This window comes from Ictidomys tridecemlineatus, chromosome 10 (genome assembly GCF_052094955.1).
Source record: "Ictidomys tridecemlineatus isolate mIctTri1 chromosome 10, mIctTri1.hap1, whole genome shotgun sequence".
Taxonomy (NCBI): Eukaryota; Metazoa; Chordata; class Mammalia; order Rodentia; family Sciuridae; genus Ictidomys; species Ictidomys tridecemlineatus.
In genome coordinates, this window is record NC_135486.1 from 2,224,870 (window position 1) to 2,243,971 (window position 19,102).

Consider the following 19,102-nt stretch of genomic DNA (forward strand, 5'->3'; position numbering starts at 1 on the left):
GGTCTCAGGGAGACCCTCCCCCTTCCAGCTTGCTCATAGCTGCGTATGGACGCTGGGAAGAGCCTGGTCTCTGTTCCTGGCAACTGCACAGCAGACGTCCCTTGGGCTGATCCGAGTCCCCCTGTGTGCTGCCAAGGGACGGGCTCGTCCTGCACACGGGACGCCTTACCGCAGCTCTCCGGGCCCCTGTCTGGGTGCACCACTCCCTCAGAGGTCTGAGGTCCCAGGGACCCGGAGGAGTGACAGGGCCCTTCCCTAGGGGCAGAATCACCCACCCTCCTGGGAGTCCGGGAGCCACTCTGTTCCACTCTTGGATCGGTGGCCATCTCTGCCTGGAGGCTACCCTCGGCAAGTGAGGGAGGGCGGCGGTGCCCTGTGGTTCGGTACTTGCCTGGCCTGTGTGAGGTCCTGGGTTCCATCCCAGGACCATAAAAACACGGGGGGAAGGAGGCGGGGAGGGAGGGAAGGAGGGAGGGGGAGAAGTGAGTTCCATCAAGTCAGCGGGGACACGGTGAACAGGCAGAGGGGGTGGGCACTGACCACAGCTTTGCAGACAGGGTGAGGGTGTGGGGCCAGAGGTGACCAGCACCAGCATGGCATCGGATGGGAGGGGTCTGTGCCATGACTGCCCCACTTCCATTCTTATGCTGTCCCTCTGGGCCTCAGCTTGTCCCCATCTGTGAAGTGGGCAGCTGGACCAGATGGTCTCTGGCACCGCCCACCTAACACCCCAGGAGACGCAGGACTCTGTTGACCCAGCACCTGCGACTCCTAGGGGTGTTCTACTCCTGCCGTGACGGGGAGCTGGCCTGTCACTGCCTGCGGCAGCTGGAAGGGCAGAGCACTGACTGGTGCTGAGATGTCCTCGGTCTGATCCCACGACCCGAGTCGTCAGTGTCAGCCCCCGATGGGCCTGGTGAGCGGGGTGGTGAGGAGGCAGGCCACCTCCAACGGATTCAGCCTTGGCTCCCCAGTCTCCTCAGCAGAGGAAGCCAGCTCCGGCAGCTCCAGGCGCCCGAGCCGGCCCGGCACTGCACCTCGCTGCCCGACCTCCGAGCGCACAGCACACGCCAGCCACCGAATGCCTTCGATCTGGCTTCTAAATGGGGCTCTGCCACTAACTGGCTGGTGATGCTGGGCTGCTGACCCGCTGCCTTTAGTCCTCGGCCGCAGGAACAGTGGCTACGTCGTAGACGGCACACGGGGAGCACCTGACAAGAGGTACGCGCTCACGCCTGGTCCGTCCCGATGCTGCAGAGACTGCTGACTGGCCCCTCGGCCAGGCCTCTGACAGCCCGAGTGCCTTGCCGGACCCAGGCCCACCAGGCCCAGGAGCCTGCTGGGAAAGGCCAGGCCCCAGGAGCAAGGGCCAGCAGACCTGACAGACAGGACTGACACAGGACGTCTGCTGAGGGACCATCGATGGCACGTGGCCATCTTGGTCTTAATCTGACAGCCTGACAATCTCTCTCTGCATTTGAGAAACACATTTAGACGCACCTCTCCTCTCTCTGGTCTTCAGAGGCCACGGTGCACAGCTCTGAGGATGCTTCCTTCTGCCCCAACTGGCCCCTGGGGCTGTGTTCCTGCACTTGGCAGGGCACTGGGGCAGGAGCCAGAGGCTGGGCAACCAGCAGGATGACCCTGAGTATGTGGCCTGTGGGCCTCAGCCTGCTTAGCTAAGAAGGGGAACAACTGTGACCCTAAGCATGTCTCATGTACTGAGGTTAGTTACATGAGGTCCTCTTACAGGGAGAGGAGATTGAGAAAGGGACTTGGGAAGAATAGCTATATGAAAAATAGTTCTGGATACAAATGATTTCATGTGTTGGTCTCATCCATCTCCCAGGCGGGGAGCTCCACAGTTTCCTGAGCGTGACAGTACGGTGCCCGTGCCCCAGTATGGCCCCATCGGAGGCACAGCCCTGGGCACAGCGTACCGCCTTACCAGAGCCTGACCGAGACTGTCCCTAAGGGAGGACTCCGATGGGGCAGGCCCTCCCCTGAGGGTGTGCTTAAGCTGCAGGCACCATGCCCCAGGGTTAGGCGCAGCCCATCCTGGGTGCAGCCCTGGGCAGAGCAGAGGGCGGCTTTGGGTGGGATATGGTCTCTCTGACCTCCTCAGTATGAGTGGGCGATAGCCCTGGCTCCAGAGGCACGAGCGAGCCTCTCTCCTCCCTCTAGCTCCAGGTGGGGACGCAGGGGTCGGGGCCAGCTTATCGGGGACCCTCCCCAGTGTGTGAATGCCTCTCTGCCCAGGGAAGCCAGGGCCAGAGCCACAACCTCCCAGAGTCACCCTCCAACAACTGACAAGCTCTGTGATAAGAAACAGCCTGAACACACACGCTGCCGTTGGACAGCCCTGCACACCTGTGACCTCACTGGTATGGGACGCAGGACAGGTCTTACTGTCCTGCAGAGGGGACACAGGCTTGAAAGGGCTGGGGCTGAGCCCAGGGCTTCTGCCTCTGGCCCCTGTGCTGGGGAGCTGAAGCCCAACCAACCGGAGCAGGGTCCACCCAGCCGAGGTGGTGGCTGAGGGTCCTTGATAAAAGGAGTAGTATGAGGGTTCTGGGCACTAAACAGGGCCAAGGAGCTGGAGAGCGAGCCCGTACCTCCCACCACCAGCAGGGAGCGCTCTTCCTCCTGTTCCTCCTCCTCATCTGCTCAGAGTCTGAGCTGCACAGAACTCCAAATCCAGCACCAGAGCGCTCTGGACTCCGCCAGAGCCCGTGACTGCCCTTCAGGGCTGGTGGTGGCCACAGGAGGGTCCCAGAGGTGTAGGCATGGGACTGAAACCCAGAGCCAGACCAGGCAGCCTGGAGCACCTGAGCAGAAACCCCAGGCCAGGAGCCGCTGTTCCTGCTCCAGCCGTCCCACGAAGACGCAGCTCTGCCTGCTGGCCTGCCACTCTCGGGAGGAAGAGGTGCACATCCAGGATCTCAGCTCCACTCCAAAGGAGCAAGAAAATAGACAAATCAGAGAAAAACAGCAAGGCCAAGTTCGCTATTCTTATTTTGCAGAGCAAGGTCAGGGAGCCTCCTTCTGCTCAAGCCCCTTAGAAACAGAGTATCCAGGGCACGGGGCTTGCCTCCTGCCTGGCCTGCTGGCTCGGTCAGGCACGGACCTTCCCTGGACCTCACGAGTATGTCCCTCACGTGTGGAGGGAGCCCAGCCCAGGAGGCCCGCAGGCCTTTCAGCCCGGCCACCTGTTTTCCTCCCCTCTGCTCTCTCCCAGAGTCCCAGGCCTTCCCTGGTGAGGACGACTCTCCAAGAGGGGCACGGGCACACGCCTCTACTGGCGTCCACTACAATCCCAGGGCCACCCTGAAACACCCCCTGGGTTTGGACTAGTGAGAGCGGGAGGCGCTTTGCCCCTGGCTGCCTCCGAGGAACGATGCCCACTGCGGGCACCCTGCTGCTGGTGCGCAGGCTCCCGACCCTACCCAGGGCCCTCGGCACGGCCTGCGCTGTCTCCGTGGTGTCCACAGGAGCTCTGTGCTGGCTCGTTCACTGTTCCTTCTCTTCCTGAAGAGTCCACATCACCGGCTTCTAAACTGCAGCCCCTGGTTGGCTGGTGCCAGTGCCACAGCAGTCACGGCCCTGCTGACCACCTGACTGTCCTCGGAGGACCTCAGAGCAGGGAAGGAGGCTGCTGAGGAGGGAGCCGTGACCACCACGTGGGCCTCTGGGCAGCCAAGGCCCTCCCTCAGGAACACTGAGCTTGGGAGCTGGGGCCTGTCTACAGCAGCTGTTCAAACTGAAAATCCCAAACTGAAAACCCCATATTGGAAATGCTCCAAAATCTGGTGCTGTCTGAGCTCCAGCCTTCACAAGTGACACTGCCCGATCTTACGTGAGGGGTCCAGGCAAAATGCAGGCTCACTGAAAAGACTCTACAGCCACGCCAGCCACGAGTGTGAGACGTCGTGAGTTTCACCAGCAGACGTGGGTCCCTTCCCCAAGATACCTCGCTATAGGCATGCAAATATTCCAAAACCCAAAAAAGTCCCAGGACTGAAACACTTGTGTTCCCAGGATTTTGGATAACGGACACGCAACACGACACGAGGTTTTCTAGTGCTGACAGGAATGAAGGGACCTGTCCCTGTCACAGGCCAACCTGGCCCCAGTGCAGACAGGCAGGACACAGGGTCCGAAGCCACGGTGTATAATCCCAGCTCAGCTGCAGAACAGGTATTGGCCTCAGGCAGGCTGTGTGACCTCTCTGAGCCTCTGTAAGAAGGGATGATAATGGTACCTGGCTCCCAGGACGGTTGGGTCAGACGAGATCAAAATACACAAAGGGGAGGACAGGACCTTGCGCCCCACACGGAGCCTGCATTTCCCTGATCCACTGCCAGCCTTCGTCCTTCACCGGGATGCTGATGCCCTGCAGATCTGGCTCCGAGACAGCATCTGCCCCACTGTCCTGCAGGCACCAATGCCCTCTATCCCTCGAGGCTCATCTCCTGTTCCGATGCCCGCTGCTCACCCTAGCCTGGGCAGCTGCAGACTGGCCCCTGAGCCCCACGAGCCGAGGTGCTTCTTCCTTCTCCCTTTCCCTGACCATCTGTCTCCTCGCGCCCCTGCAGTCCCTCCACCTCTGGAGTGGGCTTTACCTCCAGCAAGCTTAATGCTGCGCTGATAAGACCAGTTAATCCTTTGCTTTCCTCTTTCGCAGAGATGGAGATTAGAGGCAAAGGGTTAGGCCACCCCCCTTCAAGGGCACTCAGGACGTGCACTGGGGAGCGGGACCCTGCTTCCCCCTGAGGCTCTAGACAGGACCCCAGGGTTCCTGGTGAGCAGCAGCACTGGTCCTTCCGGACGCCCAGCCTCCTGGCGGAATGTAACAGGAAGGGGGCCTGGGCATTGGTCTAGTGGCCAGAGGCCCACCAGGCTCCCTGGGTCGATGGAGTGCCCAAAGGGGGCATCTCTACACAGCAAGGCACCTCCTTCTGCCCATGCAAGAAGGTGGGTGCTGGCCCAGCTGGGAGGTGACCAGGGAAGGCCTTGAAGCTGGCCCTGAAGCCGGTGCCCAAGTCCCCGGGCTCATGGAGTCAGGATGCAGGAGGCACGGGGCTAACAAGGTTTCTACACCACGTTTCCTTGACCAGACACCACATGCTGCGTGCCAGCAGGCAGGTGACAGGAGGGTGAGGCTTCTGTGTTTGCTGAACAGCTCTCCTGGAGTACAGCACACTGCAGGGAGACAGCGAGTGGCAGGCGCACGGCCCGTGCTGCGGCGCAGGCCAACCAGGATGACGCAGAGGACCCAGACACAACAGCCTGCTGCACGGAGCTGACCGCATTGGTCCTGAGCAACTGTGGGGGTCAACAGTTCAAGACTGCAGCTCACAGGAAGAGCCCAGGTCCAAGAGACAGGACTTGTGGGGAGGACACCAACACCCCGGTCATCATAATGGCTCATTTATTTACTTGTGTCACATGTATATCGAATATCTGCTTCGGTGACCCCAGTCCAAAGAAGAAAGTGGATACAATATTTGATCTCATTGGTGCTTATGTTGTAGTGGCAAGTCAGAAGCTGAATACACCATTATGTTCTCACTAACTGTAACAAGTCAAGGAACAGTGTGTTATGAAAGGCAAGAACAGAGGACCCTGCCGAAGCTGCACCAGGAACCGCCCTGGGAGGGGTGGCTGGGGCAAGAACCGGCTGGGACAGGGCAGCAGGAAGAGCACTTGGGGCAGAGAGCGGCCGTGGGAAAGTTCTGAGCAGACAAAGTGGGTGGCTGTGAAAAGCCGGAGAAGGCTGACACAGGTGGGGAACCTCGGTGGGGAAGAGACTTCTGAATTCTCCCTTCGTTGTGACAGGACGTCACTAGGAAGTTTAGACAGGCCTTAACGTAAGGTCGCCTGCTCGGTGGGAAACAGACCCGAGGGGGGCAAGAATGGGGGGCAAGTTCAGTCAGGAAGCTCCTGCAGGAATCGGTGGGGAGGGGGACGCGGCCTGTGACGGTGATGGGGCAGGTGGTGGCCTGATCCTCGCTGTGTCCCCAGATGGGATCAGTAGGGTTGGCTGATGGACTGGATGTGTGGGGAAGCACTCGGGGTGACGCAGGTTTGAGCCCGAGAAACTCAGGGAGTAGGGGTGACATTTGCTGGGAGAGGAGGGATGCCAGACGTGTGACTTCGTGTGGCAGCACAGTGGAGAGTTCAGGTGGGGACACCTGGAGCCTGAGATGTCTCCGACAGCCACAGACATGCGCACCTGGACAGGGTGTGCATCACGTCCTACCACTGGGGTGGGTGGGACCACCAGGCAGAGTCCAGGTGTGATAAACCGTGTCCTGAGGTAAGACCCAGAGAACACTGGGAAAATGGAGTGGAGGCTAAAGATGGGGTGACTGGAGACAGAGGAAGCTGCTGACCACCTGGGATGGTGGTGAAAAGGCAGCACCTCCCAAAGTGGCTCTGGCTTTGGGACCGTGGAATCACAAACAGCAGAACAGTTTCAGGCTGGAGAGGACCGGCCTGGAAGGCAGGGGACAGGCAGCAGTGGTGGAGTCAGACCCTCACCCACGGCTCTGCAGGAGGAGCAGAGACACAGACAGGAGCTGGCTCCCGAAGGCGGAGTGAGCAATGACGTCCTCCAGTCTTGCCCAGGCCAAAGGTCTTCAAACTGCAGCCCGTGGACAGTCTCTTCCCGCCCTAGAAACACGTGGAAGGCCCTCTGCTTCATCCCGACAGAGAGCCCCACTCCTTGGTCACACCTCACTCAGGAAACCCCTCATGACAGTGTTGGGCAGTGTTCTTTCACACGCGGGACTGGCAGCTAGCAGACCACAGCAACCTTCGTGCAGCATGAGCTTCTGCTAATATGAGTCTCTGTTGGAAAGCTCCTGGTACCCGAGGGGCTGGGAGAAGGCAGGGAGCCTCCCAGCACCCTCTGTCTGCTCAACAGCTGGCCGCCACCTTCTCTTCCAGGCCCTCCCTGCAGACCCTACCTACCTGGCACACTCCGCCTGCCTGCCTCCCCCCCAGCTTCCTCCTACCCCAGTGAGGACACCAGCCGCTCGTCATGGGGCGGGGGAGTGAGGCTCCTGTGGCTTCCCTCGGTCTTGTGGTGCCTGTGTCCCAGAAGCACCTGGTAAGTGTGTGTCCACTGATGGCACCTGTCCTGCCTGAGGGTGCCAACTTGTGTCGGTCTGCTTAAGGACACACTGATGGACTCCAGCAGGCCCAGGTAGGAGGAGAGCAGGTGCCTGGGGCATCTACCAGCCTGTCTTCTGTACAGTCATTCAAGAAAGTGCCAAGTCACTTGAGTTCAGGTTCAATTTAAGCCACGGTGGCCACCAACTATTCCAAAGGCTCTTTTACCAGCCTCCCTCTTGTTGGAAATTTAGACCATAAGAGCTCCTGTCTTCCACTAACCTTATAAACAGAGGTTGCTTGCCATTTTAAGCTGTGGGTATCCTCTGGCAAAATCCTTTTTAAAATATTAAAAAGGCAGGTTTCTCACCCAAACCTTTCACCACGTCATGCTTCAGGGTCAGAACAGTACAAGGAGTGAAAATGTGGCCTGCAGTGTCCCCCCCCCCCCCCGACTCAAGGCACTGGCTACAGTGAACATAATAACTAACACATCACCACAACTCTCATGCAATATGAGTTTCTATTAAAAAGTTTCCATTGGCCCAAGTTTTCAGGGAATAAACATTTTGTGGAAATTGGTTCAATAAAGTCTGGGCTCCTCAGTGGCCTTAAATACCCTCAATAACTGCAGCCATGAAGAGACAGGAGGGCCCCGGGCACAGATCTAAAACACAGTTTAGTATTCTTGGGGCCTATTTTTGTTCCCCTGCACAAACAACATGAAAATCAGGAATCTTAAAATATCAAAAGTTGCAGTTAAAAATCCAAAACTCTCTTCTCAAACCCCAAATGCAAGAATTCAGTGATGAAAGGTCAGAGAACATGCTGTCTCTGATTTACACCATGAAAACTGGTTCCAGTGTGAACTCACCCTCCTCTAGATTCAAGAGGAAGAATACATTGCCCATTTTCTGGAGTTATTTATTTATATATTTACTTTAACTTATAAGAGATGTGAGGCCACAGACAGCCCCACTGTGCAGCCTTGGGAAAAGTGTGGCTGCTTCTGCTCAGTCTCTCCTGGCCTCCTCCCGCTCCAGGCTGCGGGGGAGGGTAGGGGGGCGGGGGGGGGGGGGAGGGGGGGAGGGGAGTATGGTTACTATCCCCTGGCAAGATCACCTCACTGCCATCAGGGTGAGGCCCGGGGATGAGACAGGCCTTTGCCCTGTTCATGGCTTTCTCTGACTTGGCTGGAAAGAATGAATACCATAAAAAACAAAGGCAGTTTTAAGACACATGTGTTAAGATGTAATTATTCTTTTGAGGGTGTGTCTTTTTAAATGGCATGATTCACCCAAAATAACATGTCCCCCCTTTCTCACATCTAACCGTCTTCCAGAAAGACAGGAACACAGTGTGCAGAGGCATATTGGAAACTGGGATTCACATTTCTTCCCCAGGAATGAGCTTTCTCCAGCACTGAGCTTTTATGCTTAAAGAGAAAAGTGCAAACTCTGGGAGGAATAAAGGAGACAAAACGATCTGTCAAAATTCCTTTTAGCGCCTCTGACTAGTGTTAACTTGCATGCTCTCAGAGTGCAATGAAAAGCCTGCGAACTGCTGCTAAAAAGATGCCTTGACCTTTTAAAATGAGAACTCCCCCACCCCATATCCATATTAAATAGGTAAACCCTGGAGCTGTAGAGTTTTAGGTTAAGAAATGAAATGAGGTTGAATTTCCAGAAAAAGGGATCCCCTACAGGCCACAGGCTAATTAGGGTGCTCTAGACCTACATTGTACAGCAAGTAGAATACAGGCCCCGGGCCCTTTAGCCACTGTAGTCACCAACTGCTCAGGGTACACACCTGCAAGGAGGCGGGCGGGAGTTATGAAAATTCAGTAATTAAAAACGTCCTGGCCGAGACAGCCTGAAGCCTGCAGTTCCAGGGCCGGCTGTCGGCCCCTGGCGGCCAAGGAACCCACGGCGGAGATCCTGGGTCTCCATCGCAGCCGCCAAACCCCGCGCGCACCCACCCGCGTGGTTGAAAGAAGTTGGAGAGCTTGCAGCTTGACAACCGGACTCAGCGGTGGGCATCGGGGAATTCCTTCCAGCACAGCAATTCGGAAAGTTTTGAAAAGTAAAGACCCCAGACAGAAAAGAGACTCATCCTTTCTTTATCATAAAAAACACCCAGCGCCGCGCCAGCCGGCTGCTGGCACAAGGCCGCCAGCCCTGTTGGGGACCCGCCCGGCACCTCCCAGCTCCTCACGCCCCAGAACTCATCGCAGGGCCAGAGAGGCGGTAGCTTAGCTGGGCTTGCGCTGACAGAGGGTAATGCCTCGGGGATCCCCGGCCTAGGGCACAGGGCTCGAATTCAAGAGCTACCAACTCCCGCTCCGACGCCCTGGACCTTCTCCTCCAAGCCGGCTCGGGTTTCTCCAAAGGACGCGCGGCACAGCCCTCGCGCCCCCCGCGCTCCATTCCATTCCTCTCTACGTTTCTCCCCCAGACTCTTCCCGGGGAGCCCCGCAAACACCGACGACGCCCCGAAACTTCCAGGGCACTCTCCAGCTACCCCACACCTCTGCGCCTCGAATCCTCCTTGTCGCTTTCTTTCCGCCCCGCACGGTTCTCCCTGCGTTTCTGAGGAGTCAGAAGCAAGCCACGAAAAAAATGCCTTCGCGAGAAGCCTCCTTACCCCCGCCCAGTCACCGAGACAAAAGCGCAGGGAGGAGGGAGGTGGGTGGGGAGGCGGGATGAAGGTTCAGAAAGAGGATGGGGACAGCGGTAAGAAGGAACTGGGGAGGGGGTCGCGGTGGAGGGCAGAGACGGGGGCCAGCACCCCGCTCCGGCGCCGCGCGGCGGGTCGCTTACATGCCCAGGTCGCTGTAGGTGTTGAAGAACTCCATCTGGTTGCACGCCTGGATCCAGCCCACCACCCAGGTTTCGTGGCGGGGGATGGGGGGCATGACCACGCGGGCCGAGGCTTTGAAGTAGGGGGTCTTGTAGCGCAGGACGATGGGCGAGGTCTCCTCGATGCGCGTGGGGCACTGGTCGATGGTGGCGCACACATCGTACACCACGATGTTCTCGCGCCGGATCCGCGCCTTGCAGGTGATGCTTTGGATACAGCCCATCCTGCCACCCGGCGCCGGCGCGGCTCGGCGTGGGGCAGTGTGGGGGCCCGCGCGGGCAGCCGGGGGCGCCCGTCACGCCGGCATGGCGACGCGCCGCTCGATCCAGGTCCGCTCAGCTCGCGCCTCCGGGCGAGGTGCGGCCGCCGGGCATCCTCGGGGAAGCCCCCTCCTCTAGCCGGCTGCCCGGACGCCCGCCCACGCCCGCCCCCTCGTTCCAGCAGGGCGCGCGGAGCGTGCGCTCCTAGGAGGCGGCGGGCGCCCTCGCCGGCTCCGGCGCCCAGGCGGAGGGCAGGGAGGGGAGCGGCGCTGCGCGGAGTGGCGCCCACCCGGGGCCGGAGCCCCCCGCCCCTCGCCGGAGAGGAGGTGGCGGCGGCGGCATGGAGCCGGGGGAGGGCGGCGGCGGCAGCGCCCGGTCTGTCTGCCTCCGCGGCGGCAGCAGCAGCAGCCGCCGCCGCCGCCGCCGCTGCTGCTGCATGAACCTCTGCACCGCGCTGCCCCCCGCGTGCAGCGCACCCAGCGGCGGCGAGCGGGCGGCCCGAGCGGCAGGCGGAGGCAGCGGCGGCGGCGGAGATCGCGCTCCCGCCGGCCCCGCCCCGCGGCCGGGCCTCGCCGACTCTCCTCGCCGGGCGCCGCGGCCTGGGGGCGCCAGGGGCCGCGGCCGGGTGGAGGGCCCGCGGCTGGGGCCGCCCGGGACGAGCTGCGCGGAAGACACTGGCTTTGCGCCATGCGTTTTGTCCCTCGCCGGCTGCCGTCCGGGTGGGGGGCGGGGGTGTTTAAAGGGCCGCGAGCCCAGCGGCCGCGCGCGGGGCGGGGCGCGGCGCGGCGCAGGTGGCGGGCGCTGTCCAGGGTCGGCGGGCGCCGGGGCCGGCGGGCAGCGGGGTCGCGAGCCGGGGGAAGTGCGGCCCGGGCCGCGGGCGCTCCTCGGCCGGCCCCGCCGCTCGGGAGCTCCTCCTCCCGCCCGAGCGCGCGCGCGGGGAACCGGGTCCCAGCACCGCGGCCCGGAGCGCCGGGTCCGGGTGGGCGCGAGCCCGGCTCTGCCTCCGCGGTGGCCCGCCGCGCCCGAACCTCGGCCTCTCCAAACGGTCCCCAGCAGGACCGCAGCTCGCCCGGCCCGGGAGCCCCGGGAGCCCGTGCCCCCCGCGGCCAGCCGGGTGGGGACGCTCGCGGCCTCCTTGGGTGGCCGCGAGGACAGGGGAAACTCAGAGCGATTGGGAACCAGGCAGGATCCAGTAGTAACCTATTAATTATACGAATGTCCCCGCCCCCGCACACACAGACGCCCCTGCTGGGCATTGGACCTGGGGCCTGGTGCATGCCATGTCGGACCACAGACCTATGTCCCCAACCCTGACATTCTGGGCACCATTGGTAGCAGCCCATAGACCCCACAGAAAGCCTGGGCTCTTAGGGTTCCGTTTTAGTCTTGCTTCTCCAGAATGCTGCAGAGTGACTGGCACAGGCGGCCACCCAACAGTTGTCTGTGAACATGAATGAAGCGTCAGGCTGCCGCTGACCTGTGGGAACTGCCACCACAGACCATGGATGTTGTGTGTCGTTGGGCTACTGCCACGTGCCTGTTATTGCTAACGTGCCATCAGGAAGAAAATTTAGCAGACACTTTTACTGGGCATCTTCTCACACTGAGGTTTCAAAGCCAATAGCTTCTTTTTATGTATTTCTTCCATGAGCATTGAACATTGCTGGACCTAATGCCCAAGTGTGAAATACACTAACAGACTGCAGGAGGCTGCTAGACTTAGTCTTTAGGACAGATGTGACCAGTAATTTAAAAATTGGTTGTGATCTAAAACCACTCTTCATCCTTATTTTAACTTTTCTGTTACCTTGGTTCACTTTATAGTTAACAGAAAAGCAGTTTCCCTCTTTGATGGCTTGACTCTCAGTTTATCTCACCTCCATCGTAAGTCCTTTTATCATCCACACTGGCTTGCTGCCTGGCAGGAGCCACGCATTGTGCTGGGTACCAGGAATTCAAAGCTGGACAAGAGCACACAGAAAGCTGGAGAAGACAGACTTGTAAACAACTTGTTAAGTCAACTGTGACACATGCTTAATAGGGACATCTGTCCAGTGCCACAGAAGACCAGACAAGAGAGTCTGAGATTTACATATGCCTCTCCTGAAGCAGTGACAGCTGAAAGGGATCTGAAGAGCTGATGGAGGCTTGCCAAGAGGACAAGGAAGAAAGGGTAGGGTTGGATGAGCGGTTGGGAACGCAACACACATAGGTGTGAAAGGTGGCGTGTTCAGTGGAGAAAACAGCTCACAGTCCAGGTGCATCTCCATGTGGTGTGTGGACCAACACAGCAGAACCATCGTCCAAGAACCAGCTGTTGATAGGACCAGAGATGGACCTTCTGCAAAAGCTGTTGAAAGCAAGAGTTGGCTTTTGAGAAGAATTAGTCTGTATCATTGTGGAGGATAGGAAAGCAGGGTCTCAGGCATGATTTGGCTCTGTGCTAGGTAGCACTGTGGGGCTGCAGGGCTCTGGCTGCCTTGGAGAGTCATTTAGGAGGTAGATTTGATTTACTTGCTGATTAGATGCTGGAGGAAGGTATGAATCAACTCTGTTTCCAAAAGACTTGGTAATTAAATATATGTGGGCAGAAGGAGACAAACAGCCAGCCGCAAGTTGGGTTTGTGGACGAATGGTGTTAAGTTTGAGGTGCTTGGGGGTCATTTTGGGAAGGGGTCATGAGTTTTAGTGGTTGTTAGGTTCTAGGAAATAGACCAAAAGAAAAGCATTCAGTTAAAAAATTAGGTCCTATTTCCAATTAAGTTACTTATCCATTGCAGTATTGTGGATAAATATCTCCTTTGTCTTCTCTCGGCTTCTGCTAAGTCTCTTAAATGAAAAGAGAACAATAGCTTTCCCCAGATTATAGGGAAATCATGTAAGGGAGAACATTCCTTATTTTTTGAACTGTAGACCCTATTATATGCAGTAGGGTGTCACTAAAATGAATTCATTATCCACAGACTTGCCCCCTTGACTTTCTTGAAGGGTCCATTCCTGACCTTAGTGAGTCTTCAAAATCATAAGTGTCACCACAACAGATGATTTCCAACATCTAATGCAGTAATATGTAACTGGAAAGTATAAGGAGTTCTCTCAGATTCTTAGTGGCTCTATAAATACGGGGCCAAGGTAATTTCTAAAGATATTTAAATTTTCCCATTGAAATAGACTCCTGATTTCATTGTCTCATATCCTACCTCATTAATTCCATCTTTCCCTGACTGTAAGCCCACGACAACCTGACGAGAATTGCCGTGTAGCTGTTGGAAGAGCTGAACTGTGCTGGACACAATGCCGGTTTGGGGTAGGGTCCACGCACGAGCTGTGTTGCTGGCAGGTGCTCTCTGGCCTCAAAGCAGCCCGTCCAAGTTTGTGTCTCAGCAAATTGCCTCATGGCAGGAACCTTTCAAGTCCCTCACTGGAGACTGTCATCATTCTTGAACGTTCAGTTCTCGGATGCCACCGCAGAGCTGCATGTTCGTAGCCCAGAGGAAGTCCTCAGAAATGTGAGAGCTGCGTGAGCTTCCCGCATGGCTCTTCCCTCCCAGCTTTCTCTCCTTCCTCCCTTCCTACAGTCCTGGGGTTCACATCCGGGGCCTCCAGGTGCTAGACAGGTGCTCCCCTCTGAGCTGTGTCCCCAGCCCTCTGGGTTTTTCTGCCTCTGTGGGCCCCTTTCTCATGCTGCTGCAGCTGCTCACACCTGTCTACCCCACTGGGCGGTTCCCTCTGTGGGGGTTCTGCTATTGTGTCCAGGTGCCCATCTAGAGCCTGGCCCCAAGAGCTGCTCAACAGATATTCTGCTAAGGTCCTTCCCCACACCTCCTGTGGGCCTCCAGGTGGTCCCGATAGCTGCGGGCATCTGCTTCCTCCTGGTTCTTTCTGCAGGTGCCTCTTTGCCCTCCCACTCTTCTCTGCGTGCCTCCCTGAGGTCAGGTGGCGTCCTTTGTCTCTGAGCACTATGCCCTTTCTCAAGGATCCTCCGTTCTAGGAGGGGATGTTGACGGCAGTGGATCCTCATGAACAGCTTCCTGGCGTTCCTTCTAGAGTGCGGCACAAATGCCCTTTGTCCATCACTGTGCATGCTCTTGGGCCGGGTAGAGCCCCTCAGTGCCAAGCAAGGCTCTCGAGCACTCTCCAGGGTGCTGGCCTGCTGCCACCTCCACAATGCGCTCCCTCAGCTGCAGATGACCCTGCCCTCTGTCCTTTAGGAAGCAGAGCCATCTCTGACTTTATTTTTCCTATTGATTGACTCATTACTCAATTTTTTTCAAGAGTGCTTTTTAGAAACTCGGGTCATAGGGGCCCATTTTCTGGTTGACCTCGGCAAGGATTTTCAGAAGTCACAGAACAGACCACCAAAAGTTGAGGAATGGCCCCTGATGCCGTTCAAATAAAGACGGATTTTGACCTAATTTAGACGGCCTGGCGGCAGGCAAGAGGCTAAGTGAGACGTTCCAGGACTGCAGAGTGAAAGACGAATCCTGTTTGAGAGTTGTGCAGACCACCACCCTGGGCAGAGCAGCCAGTTTCTCTCCAGGACAGTCGGAGAGCTCAGCATGGAGAGGGCAAGGCAAGAGTCTCCGGCTGCTCTGCCAGAGCCACTTGGCCCCAGCTGTGGGAGCTGCTTCAAGCAGCCCACGTTACAGTCTTGGATTATATCAGGCTGTGGAAACTACAGAAAAGGGTGCCAGTTCCTCAGCCGTCCCATGAAGTTCCCCTTCCTGTCTCCGTCCCGGGTGGTGGCAGTTGATGCCCTTTCTTCCGTTATCCCCGGAGTCCTACATCTGGCTCTTCTCTGGGCTCCCAGGCTGCTTGCTTTCCCTGTTTCCCAGGGTGGCATCTCCTAAGGTGTCCCTGGTCCAGCTGGAAATCCCCCGGGCAACTTAGCTGTGCTATTGGTTCTGACTGGTTTTTCCTAATTGTTCTGCGGGTCCCATCAGCCCCGCAGCCCCACAGCCCCGGCAGCGCGAGCGTGGCCTCCCCATCTGCTCTCTGGCCGCCTCCATCCCGCTGTACTGCCATCCCGCCTCTCAGGGGCTGACGACCTCGTCCACCAGCCTACGTCTCCTCCCACACCCTGGTTTCTGGCTCAAGCCCCTGGGTCATCCTGTCTTAAAAGTCTGAGCCACACTGGCTCCTGCGTCTGCTTCGTGGCCACTCTCCTCTGACCCATCACGTCAGGGATCTTGATGACGCTTCTTCTGGCTGGAGAAACCCTCGTGTTTCCGCTTTGCCCTCAATCCTGCCACCCTTCCCTCAGGTTGGCATTCAGTGGGGCCCGGTGGGAGCTGGCCAACCCGCCTCTACCGTTCTTTCCCTCTGCTTCCCAGCCACGGAGGCCGCGGCCAGAGCAGAGGGCCCATTTCCCTGAGAGGCCGCTTCTCGGTTTTGGTGAAGCCCTGTCCTCTGACTGTGTGCTCCATGACAGTCACAAGTACCAGTGGTGTGCGGCTCATTCACTCCTACCCACTTCTTGGGAATCCAAGAACCTAGAGCAACAGCCCCATGGACGAGGATACCATGAGTAATCACACGAGAAGAGCTGAGTCTGGGGGAGCTGCGGCGACCTGGGTCTTAGGCAGCAGGTGTTCCGGTGACCATGGCCTGTGGGGAGTGGCTGGGGGATGTTTTGTCTGATTGTCATTCTAGAAGTCACAGCTTACTGTTCTCCGGTTTCTCCCTCCCTCCTTCCTTCCTGGGCCCTCTGAGCCTTTTCTCCGTGCCGCCTGGTGAGTGCCCAGAGTGTCCAAAGCACGTGGGCAGCAGGTGCTGTCCTGCTCTCCACAGCTCGTGCCCTTTCAGACACAGTTGGTCTGTGTGTCTCTCCTGTGCAGATGTGACCATTGTCTCACATTTGTGTGTCACATTTATTGCAGTCTATGCACAGACCTGGCACTTTTTATATACTCCAGTGACGATGAGTGAGAGGTGGCCTGGAGAGGCGTGAGGACCGGGTGCAAATGATGGCCACACAGCTCCTTGGGGTCTCGTGATGATGCCGACTCTGCTCGGGTCCCTTTGCGATGCGTCCTGAGAGCTGGCACTTCCCTGGGCTCTGAGGACCAGCGGCCTTGGCGTTAGAGTTGGGGGCCTGAGAGTGGGCACTTCCCTGGGCTCTGAGGACCAGCGGCCTTGGCGTTAGAGTTGGGGGCCTGAGAGTGGGCACTTCCCTGGGCTCAGAGGACCAGCGGCCTTGGCGTTAGAGTTGGGGGCCTGAGAGCTGGCACTTCCCTGAGCTCTGAGGACCAGCGGCCTTGGCGTTAGAGTTGGGGGCCTGAGAGTGGACACTTCCCTGGGCTCTGAGGACCAGCGGCCTTGGCGTTGAAGTCGGAGGCCGAGAGTGGACACTTCCCTGGGCTCTGAGGACCAGCGGCCTTGGCGTTGGAGTTGGGGGCCTGAGAGTGGGCACTTCCCTGAGCTCTGAGGACCAGCGGCCTTGGCGTTGAAGTCGGAGGCCGAGAGTGGACACTTCCCTGGGCTCTGAGGACCAGCGGCCTTGGCGTTGGAGTTGGGGGCCTGAGAGTGGGCACTTCCCTGGGCTCTGAGGACCAGCGGCCTTGGCGTTGAAGTCGGAGGCCGAGAGTGGACACTTCCCTGGGCTCTGAGGACCAGCGGCCTTGGCGTTGGAGTTGGGGGCCTGAGAGTGGGCACTTCCCTGAGCTCTGAGGACCAGCGGCCTTGGCGTTGAAGTCGGAGGCCGAGAGTGGACACTTCCCTGGGCTCTGAGGACCAGCGGCCTTGGCGTTGGAGTTGGGGGCCTGAGAGTGGGCACTTCCCTGAGCTCTGAGGACCAGCGGCCTTGGCGTTGAAGTCGGAGGCCGAGAGTGGACACTTCCCTGGGCTCTGAGGACCAGCGGCCTTGGCGTTGGAGTTGGAAGCCTGAGAGTGGACACTTCCCTGGGCTCTGAGGACCAGCGGCCTTGGCGTTGGAGTTGGGGACGCACAAGGGAGGATGTTGTCCAGGGAGCACCAGGAAGCATAGTGTGGCCAAGCGTGGCACCTGGTGCAGGGAGGAGAGAGGCCCACAGGGAGCTGGGTCCCCAGCCTCCAGACCCAGGGTCACACCAGGTAGGGGCAGTGAAAAGGGAAAGCACTGGAACAGACATACTGGGTCCCTCTGGGTTACACAAGTACCAGGTCTGCACCCCTGCTGTCCCTAGCCTCATTTTCTTCCTGAGGCTGCTGTTGCATTGACTCAGTGGTAACCCGGTGCCGCATCTGGCCCATGGTCCCTCGGCGAGTGCTGATCAACAGTGGCCGTAACTCGGTGGCCCCGTGAAGTCTGGGCAGATGGAGACAGCACAGTTCCTCCTGTAGGAATTTCCAGAGTGGTGGGATCAGCAAGTGGACGGGCCTGGTTGTGGCTCCTCATTTTCTGTCTCCCTTCATGCCTCGAGGGATAAACCTGAGGTCATGGCACAGCTTGACCACCTTCTGGCTGCACCCTGGGGTCTCCCTGCCTGACCCAGGCATCTTGGACAAGGTGTTTATCACCATGCCCCTCGTGGTCAGGCGGTGGGATTGGCTGTAGGTTGTGTCCAGCTCCCTGCCCGAGCAGCAGTGTGGTGCTCGGGAGTCTGGAGGGCTTCTCGTCCGCGGGGCTGCTGCTGACCGGCCATGATGCACACGGGGGCACAGCCACCCCTCTCCTTGCGAGTAGAGCTCTGATCTCCAAATGGTCTCCACTGGAGCAGAGGAAGAACATAATGGAATTTCAATTTTTCCATCATTTTGGAGGTTTCCTGTTAAAAACGTGTACTTTACGTATGTTTTGTTAGCGGCTGTGTTAGAACCCATAAACACAGAAGCCAGCCTGACTGGTCGCCACCCATCTGGACAGTGGCGGGCCCTTCCGGATGGTTCTGTCTCTCAGTCCCTCTTTACTTATGTAGAAGATCTTGTTGTTCGCTGGCCCTTCTGAAGGCATCTGCTGTCCCCGTCAGCGCTTCCTTCGTGTGCCGGGCAGCTGCTGCCGTCAGGCCTGGTGGGAAGGGCTGGGGAGGGAGGACTCAGGGCGCTGCCCCTGGCCTGACCTCGGCTCCCCGTGAGGCAGTGAACTGTGACCTGGCCCCTCCCTGGCCTGCCGCCTGACCTCCTTCCCGCGGCTCATGTTTAGCCAACTGAGGTCCTTGGCACCCCAACAGCTCGCACCCCGGCTGCTGGTGGTCCTCCCATCCTGTGAGCGGACAGCTCCCTGAGGGTGGAGGCCTTTCCTGGGATCTGGCCCTCAGGGACATCAAGTTTCAGTCACCAGGGGCTGCCCGGAGGCCGGCTCTGAGCCTCAGTGGAGCCGGGGTGCCCCAACTGTGGGATGAACCTGACCTTGGGCAGGTGCCCAAGACCCAGGGCTCACCTTAGCCCCTGGTGCTGAGCCCAGAGTCTCGGCTCCTTCCCCAGGACCATTCCAGGCTCCAAGTCCCACCTCTGCAGTGGCTCTCTCCGATGCTCCCGAGCCTTCCAGCTGGTCCCTACGTTTCCCTCACCCCGGCCTACAAACTGTTTTTTAAAACAATGGTTCAATAATGATCCTTAAAAATTTCCACTTTTTCTGGAAAACAGTGGTGACCCCCCCCCACACACCCTGCTCTTGGGACCCCTTTACCAGCCTTGCCACAGCCGTGACTGTGACAGGCTCCTGGGGATCTGGCTCCTGGCTGCCTCGCCGGCACCACGCTGCTTCATCCCCTCGTTTCGAGCCACGGAACAAGCCCAGCTCACCCACCCCAGGCCCCTGTGCCAGGCCCTGCTTCTGATGGGCTCGCCCTTCCTGCCTCTCCCTGCCCGGACCTGTCCCAGAGCAGCTCAGCCTTCCAAGTCCAGCCCGAGTGCGGCCCGACAGCTCTCGATCCCCAGCCCCAGCTGGG

The 19,102-nt window shown here is 58.6% G+C and overlaps 1 protein-coding gene and 1 long non-coding RNA gene across 5 annotated transcripts in view; one reads left to right on the top strand and one right to left on the bottom strand.

Moving 5' to 3' along the window:
* The window catches only part of Fam78b (family with sequence similarity 78 member B), a 65,173-nt gene extending 54,787 nt beyond the window's left edge, over positions 1-10,386 (bottom strand). For 3 of the 4 annotated variants that reach the window (XR_002483385.2, XR_002483384.2, XM_005319853.3), the window contains exon 1: positions 9,936-10,386. Coding sequence is in view for 1 of the 4 variants with exons in the window: in XM_005319853.3 (XP_005319910.1) it covers positions 9,936-10,198 (263 nt within the window). In the remaining 3 variants the exon portion in view is untranslated. Of the gene's footprint in view, positions 1-2,615; positions 4,241-9,935 lie in introns of those variants that run through there. The other variant, XR_013426309.1, reaches the window with a different exon arrangement.
* The window catches only part of LOC144367094 (uncharacterized), a 41,742-nt gene continuing 32,446 nt past the window's right edge, over positions 9,807-19,102 (top strand). Inside the window, exon 1 of the long non-coding RNA XR_013426317.1 lies at positions 9,807-9,848. This is a non-coding gene — a long non-coding RNA (uncharacterized LOC144367094). The remainder of the gene's footprint in view (positions 9,849-19,102) is intronic.